At 39.1% G+C, this 14789-nt stretch overlaps 1 protein-coding gene across 2 annotated transcripts in view; it reads right to left on the bottom strand.

Moving 5' to 3' along the window:
* The window catches only part of PCDH11X (protocadherin 11 X-linked), a 461593-nt gene that overhangs the window by 233515 nt on the left and 213289 nt on the right, over positions 1 to 14789 (bottom strand). For both annotated transcript variants that reach the window (XM_027645321.1, XM_027645323.1), the window contains one exon: positions 11110 to 11181. In XM_027645321.1, coding sequence (XP_027501122.1) covers positions 11110 to 11181 — 72 coding nt within the window. The remainder of the gene's footprint in view (positions 1 to 11109; positions 11182 to 14789) is intronic.

Raw genomic sequence — 14789 nt, 5'->3', positions numbered from 1 at the left:
CAGAGGATATAAATCATAAGCATCCACTGTAGAAAGCAAAATTTTATGGATCTTGGACTTGATGATCCCAGAGGTCTTTTCCAGCCTAACTGATCCTGTGAAACGATGCTTAATATTCAAAAATAAAACCTGGAAGGAAAAAACTAACATGTACATGACAGAGGATAACTGTAAAGATCAGGTTTTCTTAAAGGAAAAAGTAAAAGAAAAAGGAAAGAAAAAGACAATGAAATACAACATTATTGGAGAAACAACTTCATCCTTCATCTTTGATTATAGAGATTGCACCTTTTTTCAGATAAGTAAAAAAAAACGACAAAAAACAAAACCAAAACAACAAAGTCTCAAAATTGTCTAAAGGTATTAAGTAATGGCATTCTCAAAATAAAACAAGTCACTGGTTTTAAAGCACAAGATACCAAATCATAAGTAATACTTTCATATTTTAAATTCTTTCTATAAAGTTCACAAACAGAAGAAGAGCCAGCATTACTTGATGCATTTCTGTAAGTGTGTTCACCCTGGTTACAGACATGGCCCACACTACCATACCTGCTCAAGAACCCTTTGATTTGTGGCAGTCTGGCCAGACAGTGCTGTGTGAAGTGAGATAGAAAAATACTTAAAAAAAGGCTGAATCCACATTGAAAGCATTCTGTACTCATGTTGATCCATCAGCAGTGTCTGTTATCCTTGTGGAAAGTCATCCCGAAACAACTTAGTACACCTCCACTGCAAAGCAGAGCACATGCTCTTTCAGTTTCTCACTCTCCACCTGGTCAGTGCTGCTACAGGTTCAACCTGGGTTTCTTTTGCAGTAAAACCAGGGACTGGGTGCTCATAGTCAACAGCTGGGCTGCCCCAAAACAGCTGGAAAGCTGTTCAGGATCTACTTGCAAACATACTCTTTGTACTGAATGTACAACAGAAAGAAGGTGATATTTTATGTTGTCTGAACCACAGACCCAAGAACTACATAAATTTGGAGAGTGAAAATGTAAGTACGGAATATTACCAGGTAGAAAACTCAGTACTAAAAATGTCCCTACATTGCAAATGCTTTAGGAATTGTTGGTGCTTCAGATCAGGACAATGCTGCCCTGAACAGCTTCAACTATGAACAAATAACCACCAATCTTGGCCTTTGCAATAATTGACTGTGGGAGAGGAAGTTTCCACAACTGGTGGCAACTTGAGTATTTAGCATGAATCTTTGATGAAGAGTGAAGAGGAATTTAAAATAAAATCCTGAGGGAGAACACTAGCACAAAGAGAGGGCATGACAAATAAAACAAAGTGCAATTTCTGCCTCGGTTCAGAGTTTACACCATCTGTATTGCAGATATATAGTGAAATTCATGACATTACAAAGTACTGTGAAAATTTATGGATTTAAAAACAAAGCAGTAGAATATGCATCTTTTCAGAGATGATAAATTCTACTGCAAACACCAGCCACTGTCAGAGTTTGCAACATTAATTCTTTTCTGAGTATGAGAAACTTCTAGTATCTGTTAGAATTAGAAAAACAGCACAATGCATAACAATTAATTACAGTATTTGGGAAAGCATAGAGGCATCTCAAAACACAGCCAAAATGTAAAGTTTTGGTCATCATTTTCCCATCTATAGTCTTGATCTGCAACACCAACGTCTACTATCTGGAATCTGGCATTCTTTTCTAATGGCATTTTCCCTAATTTAACTTAATACATGAATCAGTTAGAACCAGCTTTTAAAATTCCAGCAAAACACACAGTTTGTACTCATAACAGCATGGAAGAATGTTGTAGAAGCCTTCCAAGTGAAGGTTTATACATAGAAAGAATAATGTATACCGAAAAACTAACTTCCATAATCAAGGCAGAGTTAGATGCTAAACAAAAATATTTTATTTCCTACAAAAAGGCAAATACTGTATTATATAAACCTATTTTAAACATTTTTAGAATTATTACATACATTATGCTGTTCATCTCTGTCCTTTAGTTCCAAGCTGTCAGCCTGCAGGCTGGTTACACCATTTCAGCAGCAATAGATTCCAGGTCTCCATCTTTTTGAGACTCCCAGTAATTTGTCTCCAACCATTACACAAACTTGTGCTGTTGGACAGTGACAGAGGCTCGGTCAGAAGGACAGAAATGGCTTGGACTCATATGGCTTGAAAATGAGTAACTGTTCCTGCTTTGCAGAAATGTGAAATGGGACAACATGTGACACAGGGGAAAAAAAAAAAAGACATCTGGAAGGTCTTATTTATTGAACTAATTATGAAAGGACACACTTGCTTCCGTACACATCACACGTTTGCATGTAGATCAGGGGACACAGGCCAGTGGCCAGGCTGACACTCCCAGCTCAGCATCAGAATCTGCAATCAAAAGCTGTCAGAACAGGCAAAGTCTCCACAACACCTTTTATTTTTTTACCGCCTCCCTATTCTGTAATCCCTTTTAGGTGAAGAAAACTAATAAAATCTTAGCAAGATGCATTGTGCAGCTTTGCTGGCCAGTGAACTCATGAGGCACAGCCTGAGGAGTGAGAAATGTCCCTCTTCAAAGCCAGTGCTGCTCCAGGCTAAAAGAACTCAACACAGGCACTCTGAGTGGCACAGAAGCACCTACTCCCTCTGACTGGGTGTCTGTCTCCTTGCAGTAACTAATAAACACACTGTAAATGCTGAATATAATGTGATAATCTGCCCTCATATGCCTCGTTATTTACTGGATTCTTTCTCAAAGGCAGATGGAGAGAACAGTGGTGTTAATCTCATTTGGGCTTTGAATGGATACATAATACCCATTACCATACAGTCATTGGGGCACTGGGTTGGAGCGGATCTGCTTTAATATGCAATAATTTTCAGCCAAAAAATTAATCAGCCCATAAAATATCCTTCAAGAAAAACAACTGATTTTGCATCTGAGAAGCTGCCTGAGAGGGTGAGTGACCTGGTGAGAGTAACTCAGAGCCACCATCTCCACTACGGACACAAAACAATAACCATATAACTTAATGGACTGGTGAAATACCACATTTCAGTTAACTAGATTCAGTCAAAAACTGTTTTCAGCCCTGAAGATCTATGAGATACAGTTTGGGCAGTGTGCACTGGGGTCCCAGCAGCATTTGTGAACAATTGGTCCCCCAACATTGGGTTTCAGTCTTCATCTCTTGTCACTAATAGTGAAACATTCAGTGTTACAGAACCACGACCAGGATGGAATTCTGCAGGTGAGCAGCTCGCATGATGCACTTAGTGCCTACTTCTGTTATTGCCTGGGATGAGGCTTTATGTCAGTGCCTTCGTTTGCTACCCAGAAAGATAAAATTTGTGTCACTAATTCATCAGGAATGAAGACAATGTTCTTACTAAACATAGTAAAAGCTCATACTAAAAAAAAAAAAAAGCCAGCTAACAACAAAAATCCATGCCACCACAAATCAAAAACACCAATGTGAAAAAATGGTTACAAATTTCCTAAAAATACGGGGGGGGGGGGGGGGGGGGGGGGGGGGGGGGGTGGTGGTGAAGAAAACCTCAGGAGACTGGCTGATAGTTGAAAACCCAAACATTTCAAAAGCTTTCCCCCAAACACTCTCCTTGCAAAGGTCCACGTTGAAGCCAATATAATTTTTAAGATTTAAAACACAACAACAGAGAGATCTTATGTTCATGCATTACAAAAGCTTTTCAGATCACTCCTCTCACTCCCAGATGCATGAATACATCCACAGTGTAGAGGATGGATCTGTTCCTGGGCACAGCTCCTGCCTCACATTACAGCTAACTGCCAGAGACAGCAGACTGGACACTGGAAAAATGGACACCTCAATGAATCACAACTCATTTATGTTTTCCATTTGAAGATTTATGCATGTTGAGCACAGCTCAGAGCGAGTAAGTTACACTCCAATGCAACTTAATGATTTTGCTACTCGGAGCTTTCTCCTAAATAACGTGGATGTCTCGCCAAATGGGGATGATGGCAGAAGAAAGACCTGGGGAGGAAAGACGTTCTGAGCGCCCCCATGGATAACTAAACACCTCAGAGATCTCATCTACATTTTCTGAAGGCAGGTCTGTGTGATTTACTTAGACACTGACAGGGCTTTGTGCATCTCCCAGGATGAAGGAGTAGCTGTCTGCCTGCCCTTCTTAAACAGTGTCGCTGGATATTTCACTACCGAGCACCCATCTCCCCCAACTCAGTGTCAGGTAATGGAGAATAAATCACCTCCTGTGTTGAGCAGCACAGTTCCCTCCTGCAGCTCTAGTCTGATTCACGCTGACAGGAGCCTTCTGGGCTTACCTGTTTTCAGGCACACTGGGCTGAATGTCCAGGTGATGTTCTACAGCTGAGCTCCCTGCTCCCATTACCAATTCCTTCCTCTTTACACTGCTGTTCAAGTCTGTAATAACAACACTGACATGACAGAAGTAAGAGGAAGGAAAAGACTTAGCAGTGTGAGCCAAAGAAATCAGGCAGAAAACATCACTGTCATGGTGGACCAAACAGGAAAGATATTCTTCAAAGTCTCGGTGAACGATTTAGGAAAGATTTAAATACTTCAATGTAGTAAGGACCTGAAGTCTTTACTATAGCCTATTTTTCCATTCAGCAGCTTTGGCATTTGGGTTCTGAAAACACAGAGAACAGTCTGACAGAGATGAACATGCGAGTGCCTGTCCTCAGAGATACAACCCCCAAAGTGACAGGTTTCCTGCTGCTGTACAGCTGAACGCCCAGAAAGGGACTAAGGAAACTGTATGGAAACTGTCTGTAGAGGTCTCACTTATTTTAATTAACTCATAAGAGGACTGTATATTGGCTCAGATTGAGAGGTTTTTTTAGCATAGAATCATGAACCACTCTGGAAAACAGACAGACAAACATAAATGGAACAGGAATAATTTTCTGCCTTTGTAATGGTCTCCCCTGCTGAAATCAATACTAAATTCAATGCTCACAACTCTGATAGCCTGCATTTTTTTTTCCTTCCTTATTTTCTCCAAGTGACTTTTCTGCTACATCAGCGATTAACTTCCAGTGTCCATATGCCATGGTAAAACTGGATATTGAAAAAATACATATCATATATATATGTACACCTATAAAGTCTATCTGAAATCTTACTGGATTAACAAAAATAGAGTTCTTCCTGTTGGCCAGGTTATCTTAGCAAGCCTGCCTTTGCTGCAGAGTAAGTCTTTATTTAATTAGAATTCAGATTTTATTTGCAAACATCTTGTAATAACTTTTCCTTATTTTACAGTTGAATACTCCCTAATATTGAATGGCCTAATACAGGTTGATATACTGTTTTAAATGTGGCAAATTGGTGGTATTCTATTTCATATGAACTGGAATCAAAGAAAATGATCACTAGATAAGAAAAGGTTAATGCCCATTTCCACTCCATAAGCTGCTCTTCCGTTGAGTTACCTTCCATAAACGTACCCTGATTTCTGGATACACTATTTGTTCAGAATGTCAGGAATACCTTACAGATTATAACCTCTAACACAGCTAATATAAAACAGCCTGGCTATCTGTGAGAACCAGGTTTGTACCTTTTGGCAGCAGGGTACTGCACTAGCTGCTGCTGGAAAGATTAGGTGTTTGTTATGGCGTTCACGATAATTATTTTCAAAGTGCAATAATTAGTGTGTTTTTCTCTTAAGTTTCTTAATAAAATGCTATTTCATTCCTGTTGGTACTCAAATCAGACCAAAACAATGGTCTGCTTCCAGTTGGCTTCCAGCTTAGGAGACCTCCATTTGAAGAGATAAAAAAATCACAGTTTAAGATTGGAGTGTTCAAAAATAGTTCAGATATTTCTGTAGGTATTTCTAATTGCATTTAGAATTCTCCCCACACCTTCTACTCTAATCTGGTCTTTTATTACTGCATTTTTATTTTTTTTTTTCAAATTTACCAAGTCTTTTGTGTTAGCATTCAGGATGACAATTGGAGTTCCATTAAATAAGAACTATGTTCAAGGAATATTTAAATTTATTAAGGCACGAAATAAAATGGGAATATTTTGAGCACTCAGATTCTAAAAACTGAATATACCTTGGGTATGACTAGACTATATAAATCTATTTAGGTGACTCATTTGTATTGAAGACACCAAATCAGAGGTAAAGCTTTACTTTCATTCTAACTTTCACTGATTTTGAGTCCTAAAGGTTGAAGCTGTGAGCTAAGCAAACAGAGCACACCAGGACTTCATGAAAAATAATTAAGTACCCATGGACCGTAGGGAAAAAATATGCACATAATTCTTATTAGGTGACTCTTCAAATATTTAACCACAGCTGCTAATATTTCTTCATAATGTAAAATACTCTGTTTGTAATTTAAAAAGAGAAACATATTTTTTGACTGTTTTTTAAAACAAGACAAAACCACAAGCTATATTGCAATATATCTCACTGGTCAGTAAAATTAGGGTCTAAATAAGTACCTTAAAGCATATGTATCAGAAGCACAGCAGCAAATATGGTTGGATTATGTTTATTATTGGCAACTCTTTGCCTGTGAGCAGAAGGTGGACTCCCTCCATCCCTTCCCAGCATGGCAGGTGAGGGGAATGGGGTGAATTGCCAGCTCACCTAATAAAACATCTCTGTCAGAGGATGCTTGGAGACTTTTCTCTCCAGAATTCTCTTGCATACTTGGGGAAAAGTGTGGCTGCAGATTAGGGGACAAAAGCAATGAAAAGAACAAAAAGTGCTGCACATGGCTCTGCCTTCATTGCTGGGCATTTAGAGGGAACGAGAATTACATGACTTGATTTACTTTACAAAAACTGATTAGTAAAAGCCCCTGTGGATTTCTTAACTATACTGTGGAGGGATATAAGATTAGTGTAGCAATTCCCATCATCAAACGTATTTACTGTTAAAATATTGGATTAGTGATGTTGTTATCCACTGTTCCAAGATTATAAAGTGATTCTTTAAAATTGAGCAGAAAAATACTGCACTCTATCATTTGTAATTAGATTTCAGTCTGAGTGTTTTTGCCTTTCCAGAAAAAGTAATTCTGCTAAAAAAAATAAAAATAAAAAAGGCTGTGTTCTGCACACAAATAAAGAGAAAATAAAACTACGGATTCAGAAGAGGAAACAAATTATTTTCAAACAAATTATTTTCCTCTCCTGCTTTTGAGAGACAAATGGTTGCACTTGGTCTGTGTCTTATTGCTCCTGCTGGTCAACCTCAGTTCTGTGGCGATGCCCCACTGTTACACCAGGGGGTAATAAAGCCTTGTTGGTGTGAGATGTGGCTCATTGTAACACACACAGGAATGTGCACTACACCTGAGCCTGGCAAATCTTAGTCCTTGGATATTTAACCCTCCTAGAGAACTTTCAGGAGAGGGTCATCATTGTCTCAGTTTCCTCTGACAACATGAACTGTGACAAAGGAAGAGAGTCAGGAAAGGGGATAAATTAATGTGTTCATTAAAGTAATTATACTACATTTGGGCCAGGAAGATTAATGCAACTGTATCCTAGCTTTTTAGCCATTATCTTCAGTGACTAAAAGCACTTGGAGTTCTTGCAATTAATAAACAAATAAAAAGCCACGGCACTAACACCACCTTCTCACATTTTATCCTGTTTAACACCTCTAGGAACCACTTCTATGCAGTATTTCAGATAAACATATAATAGACAGTGATGTAGGAGTCAACTAAAAAAAGATTAAATCAGAAATACTTTGCAACTGAAGAATGGGAGTTTTGCTGTACCTGTCATGCTGGCAAACCTCGCTAGTTGCCACTACTGCACTTTTAAGATGTATAAACTTCAGTATTGTTTGTTTTTTTGTTTTTTTGTTTTTTTTACTGTGGTAACTCCCTATTCTCTCTTCCTAAATTCACCCTCTTAGTAATCACAGAATCATAGAATGGTTAAAATTGGAAAAGACCTCTAAGATCATTGTGTCCAACCATTTACCCAGCACCACCGTGTTCAGAATGTTCCCAGGTGCCACAGCCACACATTTTTTGAAAGTTTCTGGAGATGGTGATTTAACCATCTCCCTGAGCAGCCTATTCCACACTTTGAGGCTTTCCTGATCTCTAATCATACCCCCAGATGCACCTTTAGGCCATTTCCTCCCATCCTGTCAGTTGTTACCTGGAAGAAGAGACCAAACCCCACCTTGCTAATTTACTTCTAATACAGAATCAGGGTTATCAATATTATTCCATACCATTACCATATAAAATTCAGATTTTAAAACAGCATCAGTGACTTCAAAAATTTGAAGAATCACACATCACTTTGATTTGAAATTGTCCTGTTATAACTGACCATAAATATACAGCCTATAAACACATAATCTTAACTACAGTAGCTGTGAACAGCCTTGACAGGGTTTATCAGCTAAATGTTTAATCAGGCAAAGCAGCAAAAAAACATAACCACAGGAATACATGGTATTTAGCATTTAAATAAAGCTTGTAAACCAATGACAAGTCTATTTGGGCAACTACTCCCACACATGTTCCTTATCTGCAAAGGTCTTGTCCCAAATTTATCAGAACCAGTCTCTTATACTTTATTTTCCAGGCAGTAACATCAGTTTCCATTCACTGAGTCCACAGAGAAAGATGTAGAAAACTACAAGTTAAAAGGCAGGGCCATGAAAAAAGAATTCCCACACTGTCAATGTCATATTACTCTGGGAACTTATTAAATCACAGCCAAAAACCCAAAAAACAAAACCGTAAAACCAAGAACAAAAACCCCACCATAGAAGCAGAAACAAGCCTGCCAAAGCAACACAGTTCTTTGGGTTTTGTCTAATTGAAGAGCTCAGTTTCAAAATTCCCAACTCCCTGGCTGCTTCTAAGATCAGACCTCGAGCAGAGAAGGCAAGCGAGAGCCGTGGCAGTGTAGGCAATAGGAATCCTTCCCTCCCTGGGCACAAGAAGGACCATTTCTTGTTTCCCCAGACTGTAACCTCTGTGTGAAATTGCCCTACTGCTAATAGGTACCAGCCTCTCACCTCCTGGCATTAGGGGCCAGATGTGGCTCTTTCTGCTTCACTGCTTGTTTGGCCCTGCACACCCAGACTGTGCTCTGGGCTATTCCATTCTCTCTCTGTTGGTGGAACACATCCCACAGCAGCTCTCAGCACTGAACAGCTCTGAGTAGCCCAAGCAAATGTAATGATTTTTTTATTGTTACTATTAAGTAGACACAAGAATAGTCTCTCCTCTCCCACGTGTGTGGTGTGGGGGGGATCAAAAAACTTTCATGGAAATAACACCTTTTTGTAAATAGGAGTTGGCTTTGCTCATGGTTCATTCTAGCAGCTTTTAAATACATTTCCCCTCCTTTAGAGTTGGGAACCATTTGCTTTATGAGCACCATTTGGATCATTTACCTGTTGCTCATAAAATAGACAAAGCTTTTATCCATGCCATGAATTTTTACTCACTTTATACAAAATACCTAAGGAGGGATTTGCAGAGGCCAGAATTACATCCATGAAAGAATTAACAACTAATTTAATTTTCTGCTACAATAATGGATCCAGCAGTTTTTGATTTTGTTGATTACATTTCTTCTCTCCACAAAATAAAAAGCATATTGGTGTTAGCTTCTTTATATGTACTTTTTTTAAAAAGCAGAATTTTTTTTTTCCAAAAATGAATAGGAATAACAAAAACATTTCCCGCATTTTAATCTCTGTAGTCATTAAGTAAAGCGGTGGCAAATGTAGCTTTCAAAAGTGATCAGATAGAAGGGTGATGGTCTGTATGCTCAGAAAGAACAACCATTCTCATCAGCACTGGGACAGTATAACAGGATATTTCTTTGACAAGGCTGCTGGCAACAGTCACACAAACCACCAAGGAAACATGGTTGCCCAAGCCCACCTCTGTCACCCACGTTCATGCACCAGTGCCCCAGGAAATGACAATCACCGCATCAAGCTGCTTCAATGACTCCTTTCACAAGGAGAAAACCAAAATTCTCTCTTCTATGCCAACAACCCAAATCCCAGCCCTACCTCCATCTCCTACTTGCCCTGCAGCATGCACTGTAGGCAAAGAAACAGGAGGAGACCGTTATCCCTCCCCCAGTGATCCATCAGCTGTTCTGAAGTAACTGCGGGAACCAGACACTTCCCTCAACAGTTTGTTCCTGCATATGAAGAGTTACTGTCTCTTGGTAAGTTTGGACCACAGCAAGCTCCTGCAGTCCTGGGCATAAACATCATTGACTGCAGACACAGATCGATGAGGCTTAACTGCTGTGATTAGCAGCTGCCTGGAGAGAGGCTTTGGTGGTTTGGCCATGCAGGTACTGGGAACAGCCAGGGCACAGGCTGCACCTGGGAGCCTTTTAGTTAGGAAGGAGGGAAGATCCTGGGTTTTGGAGAGGCAACAGCTGAGGGATTTCCCTACAACACAAGGCTTGCCTGTTTATAGATAAGCATCCTTCTGCATGCTGAGATGCACAAACATAAACACCACCTATCTGTGACTACAGTGGAGAATTGACCATTTAAGAGCTTCTATATTTTAATCAGTTTTACCGATTGTCCCATGAAAGCCTGCACAGTCAGCATTGTCCCTAATTTAAAAAAAAAAGCCACCAAGCATGAACAAAGGTAGCTGGAACAGAAGTGTCGGTTCTTTTCATTTCTCCTTCTAGATTCCTACTCTGTATTTGCCACAACCTTTGGGAGTAAACAGGCCTCTAGAACTAGCCTAACTTCTAGGATTTAAAAATAAACTTCCACCACTTCCTTTCTCCACCAGATGTTCACAGTTTATTGATGCACCAATAGCACTACTAAAGTAGTTTTGTGTTGTCAAGTTCTGCAAAAATTTTTAAGCATATATGAAACACAAGTTGAAGGCAAGATAATGCTGACATTTCTCCCTTAATGCTCAGCTAAAAGAGCACTACCAATAATCTGGGCAGCCAAACACCCAAACAAACCATTTCAACAAGCAATGCTAAGAACCACAGAGCAACCTCTTGCAAGATGCCTTTGCAGATTATTCCATGAAGAGTGACAGAAACAACCATTACAGAAAACAAGTTATCAGAAAAGTTGTTTCAGCCTACCTGTGGCTGAGTCCAAGGCTCCAAGGTTGTTTCTTTCAAAGGAGTCTGTGGCCTTCCCACTTCTTTTGTGTGCTTTTAGGAGAGAAAAGCATGTGTCAGTTACATGTTCAGTCAACATTCAGCATCAATTTTTCTTGAGGAAACAAAACAGGTGTAAAATCCATACAATAACATATCATGACCTCATACATTTGGAGTAGGCTGTAGGTCTCTTTTTTTTTTTCCAGAAAAGTAACTTTATAGAGTTGTTTTAGTTTTCAAGGTAAAGGGTACACACCTTGCTCTCTGTGTATAGATAAAAATTCAGGCAAAAATATGAAATTATTTGCCAACAGAGTAAGGTTCTGTAGCAGAAATTCAGAGAGAGCTTGACTCTGATTTCCTTCCCAGGCTGGGCTCTGTTCAATGGACACCCTGCAGTGTAACTACCTGAAATAGGTTCATCACTTGGATGTGGGGCCATGTTTTCGGATAAGAGCCCTTGCCTTTCCTTAATGCTCTTCAGAGTTGGAGCCAGAAGACAGTTACCAACTTCCTGTCTCCTTGACTTTCCACTACCTTGGAATATTTCAAGAATGACCATCCCAAACCTGAAGTCTATGTAATCAAAGAGATTAAACTAGTCTTCAAAGAGGACTTACTGTCTCTTCATACTTCCCTTTTTAATAATATCAAAACATTCTACAATTACTCATTACCATCTGTAATTGTTCTGCTTCAATAATAAACGTGTAAGATTTTTGAACACTGGGAGTGAACATTGAATAGGATGCTGGCTTCTTCTAATTTTCTCCATATGAATTTCCCAGGGAAGAAACTTTGCACATTGTTGTAAAAAATACAAGTCTCATATTTTCTTTCTCTCTAATTTTTTTTTCTGTCATAAAACAGAAATAGTGGTGCTTTAAAAAAAAAAAAAATCCTCTGCTGAAATATGCTCTTTAAGTAGTGCCAGGATTTTCCTTCTCCTGAAATACAACATTTCTAATGTACTACCCTTTGAACATGGCCTTTGACAATATGTAATACAAATATCATCTTATCCAAGTCTCACATCAGAGCAATCTGAATGCCCATGCAAGGACTGACAAAGAGAGGGAGAGATATGCCATTGGAATTTCTGTCATTAGCAAACTACAGCCACTTAAAATTAAACACTTTTTTAAATACAAAATTTGTAGGCAACTTCAGTTAGCATTCACAGCATTTCTTTCAAAAAACCACCTTATTAAATGGCAATTGTGTTTTGGCAGGTTGGATTGCCTGTAATAGTAGATTACAAGCAATCATTTTTACCATTTTTTTGTTATTTTATATTTTGGGGTAGCAATGGGACAGGATTCATTCTTGAAATAGAACAATAAGTGCATTTCAAAAGAAAAAAGAAATAACCATAGATTTAGTGAATGCTAAACAGAGTTAAAATGAATGCATCTGGAAAGGGAAGGTTGTGTTTTTCATGTGTTCAAAAGCAAATGTTTTCTACCTTATAATCTTGCTTTAAATGTAATCATCAAGCATCAAAGGGACCCAAACACATAATGAAAATTATTAAACATATCAGTTGTAGTGCCAAGACACCATAACAATTCCACATGGGGTAACCTGCCAGGAACTGACATTAAAAATCACACTCTTTCTTGATAAATCATTTTTTTTTTTGGAAATTCACATTGGTTTTGTATACATTTGTCCACTTCTATATTGCAGCAGAAAGAAAAAAGAATAATCAAACGTATGAATACATAAAGAAAATGAATGCAAAATGTATACAAAAGTTCATTTAGGTGAAACAATTCTTAAAGTGTTTGAGTAACACTGGAACTCATGCTCTAAGTCTTAGATATGACCTAAAGAAGACTCAAAGTACTCAGTGCTGAATTTCCTATTGACCAGCACCATTTACTTCCTACTGCTCCCCCTGCACACCACCCAAAGAGACCCTTTCCCCTCACTCTGAAGTCAAGCATCAGAAAGTAGGGACAAGACACAGAAAGGGTGAAAATAGTGCAGCAACCTGCACCCCAGAGCACATGGAAGGACGAAACCAAACACTAAGTGTCTTCAGCCCCTACAGACTTCACATAGGAAACATCTTTCTAGCTCTCATTCCAGCTTTCCAATGATGTTTCAGAGCTATTTCTAGAAATGAAAGCCCCTGCACCACCCAGATGTAGTTTGTCACAGAGAACCTTGAAGCATATTTGCATTCTCACTTTTCAGGGTGGAAAAGCATGTTCCACACGAGCTGTTAGCACACCCAGGATAGCTGACACTGCCCCACTGCTCAGACTGCTGACTAGAGGCAGCTTCCAAGTGTGAGTACCTGTTCTGAACTACCTGCTACTACAAACAGTTGTACTTCCACTGTAAAGCTCTTTACTCACCCCTTGCTGAGATACACACACGTTGCTAATGGACCACATAAGCAGCACTTATCCACAAGTTCTCTTTTCTCTTTTATAAAGAGTAATGTGATAAAGAGAGGCAATTCTCCCAGGAGCTTCTTTCTTCCTGCACAGATAAAGAAGATCTTGCTAAAACTGGCAAGTTTTTGGAAGCCTTTATCTGCCCATTTTGCTTGGAGCATCTTCCTACAGCCTTCTGCAGCTTCTGCAATCCTTCTGAGGAAACAATAGACTGTTCCCACAGTCTTTTGTTTATGTTCCCTCCACTTCCTCAATTTGGCATTTAAGTTTCACACATAGAAGAAAATCGTGATCATAATGAGATAAAGATGGAATGATTTCAACCTGGATATTACATTATGGTTTCAGCAGTGCCATTAGAGCTCCCTTAGCTCTTGTACACGCACCAATTACAATTTCTCTAGCAGGCAGGCTTGACTTCTGGAATAAATTAGGTCCTTTTCATGTCTGACGAACCACCTGTCACTTTGTTACAGCCAGCTACCCTTCCATGAGCACAGGGCATATCTGGACAACTGATTCAGTTCCTGCCACTCATCCAACACCTTCCCAGATCTGTCCCCCGTCGGAGTTGAGGGAGACACACTTTGCTCTAAATCATTACCTGCCACCCTGTATCAATGCTGTGCTGCTGGCACTGAGGAAGGCAAAGAGACAGGAAACCACACAGGATCTTGCTGGCTGCAAAGGTTTCCTTTATCTTGGTGTTCCCTTTTGCCCAGCGGGAAATGCAATAATTTCAACTGTCCCCCAAGGCCAGGCAATCCTACCCATCCACAGAAAGTCCAATCTTCAGGTATTTTCAATATAAAAGAGGTTTTGGTTTGCTGAGTCATCATACAGCCAAGTCTCATCAGTCTTCCACCTGACCACCTAGAGATTACCCTGATCAATGATGTTAGCAATCAATAAAGTCCAGACTAACAGCCAGGTAGTAAAAAGACTGTGCATAAAATATTTTGCTGATATTTGGAATTTTCCGTCTAATTATAGCAGCAAAAGAAAGCTTTAATATTTAATCAAAGTAGTTATTAAACATATTTTAAGAGAAAAATTAAATTCATCATGAGAATTTTCTGTTGTTTGTTGAAAGAAATAAGTTACCAAACATACCATTACTTATGTCAACTTGATAGGTAATATCCAGGTTTCCAAAATCTACCAGAGAAAATAAACTGCAAAATAGATTTTAAAGGTTATGCAAGTCAGTGTTTCAAGCCAGACTTCATTTTGGTCTTTAAGATGCCGCAG

This window comes from Corapipo altera, unplaced genomic scaffold, assembly GCF_003945725.1.
Source record: "Corapipo altera isolate COAL_440 unplaced genomic scaffold, ASM394572v1 65, whole genome shotgun sequence".
NCBI lineage: Eukaryota > Metazoa > Chordata > Aves > Passeriformes > Pipridae > Corapipo > Corapipo altera.
This window is presented reverse-complemented; position numbering and strand designations above follow the sequence as displayed.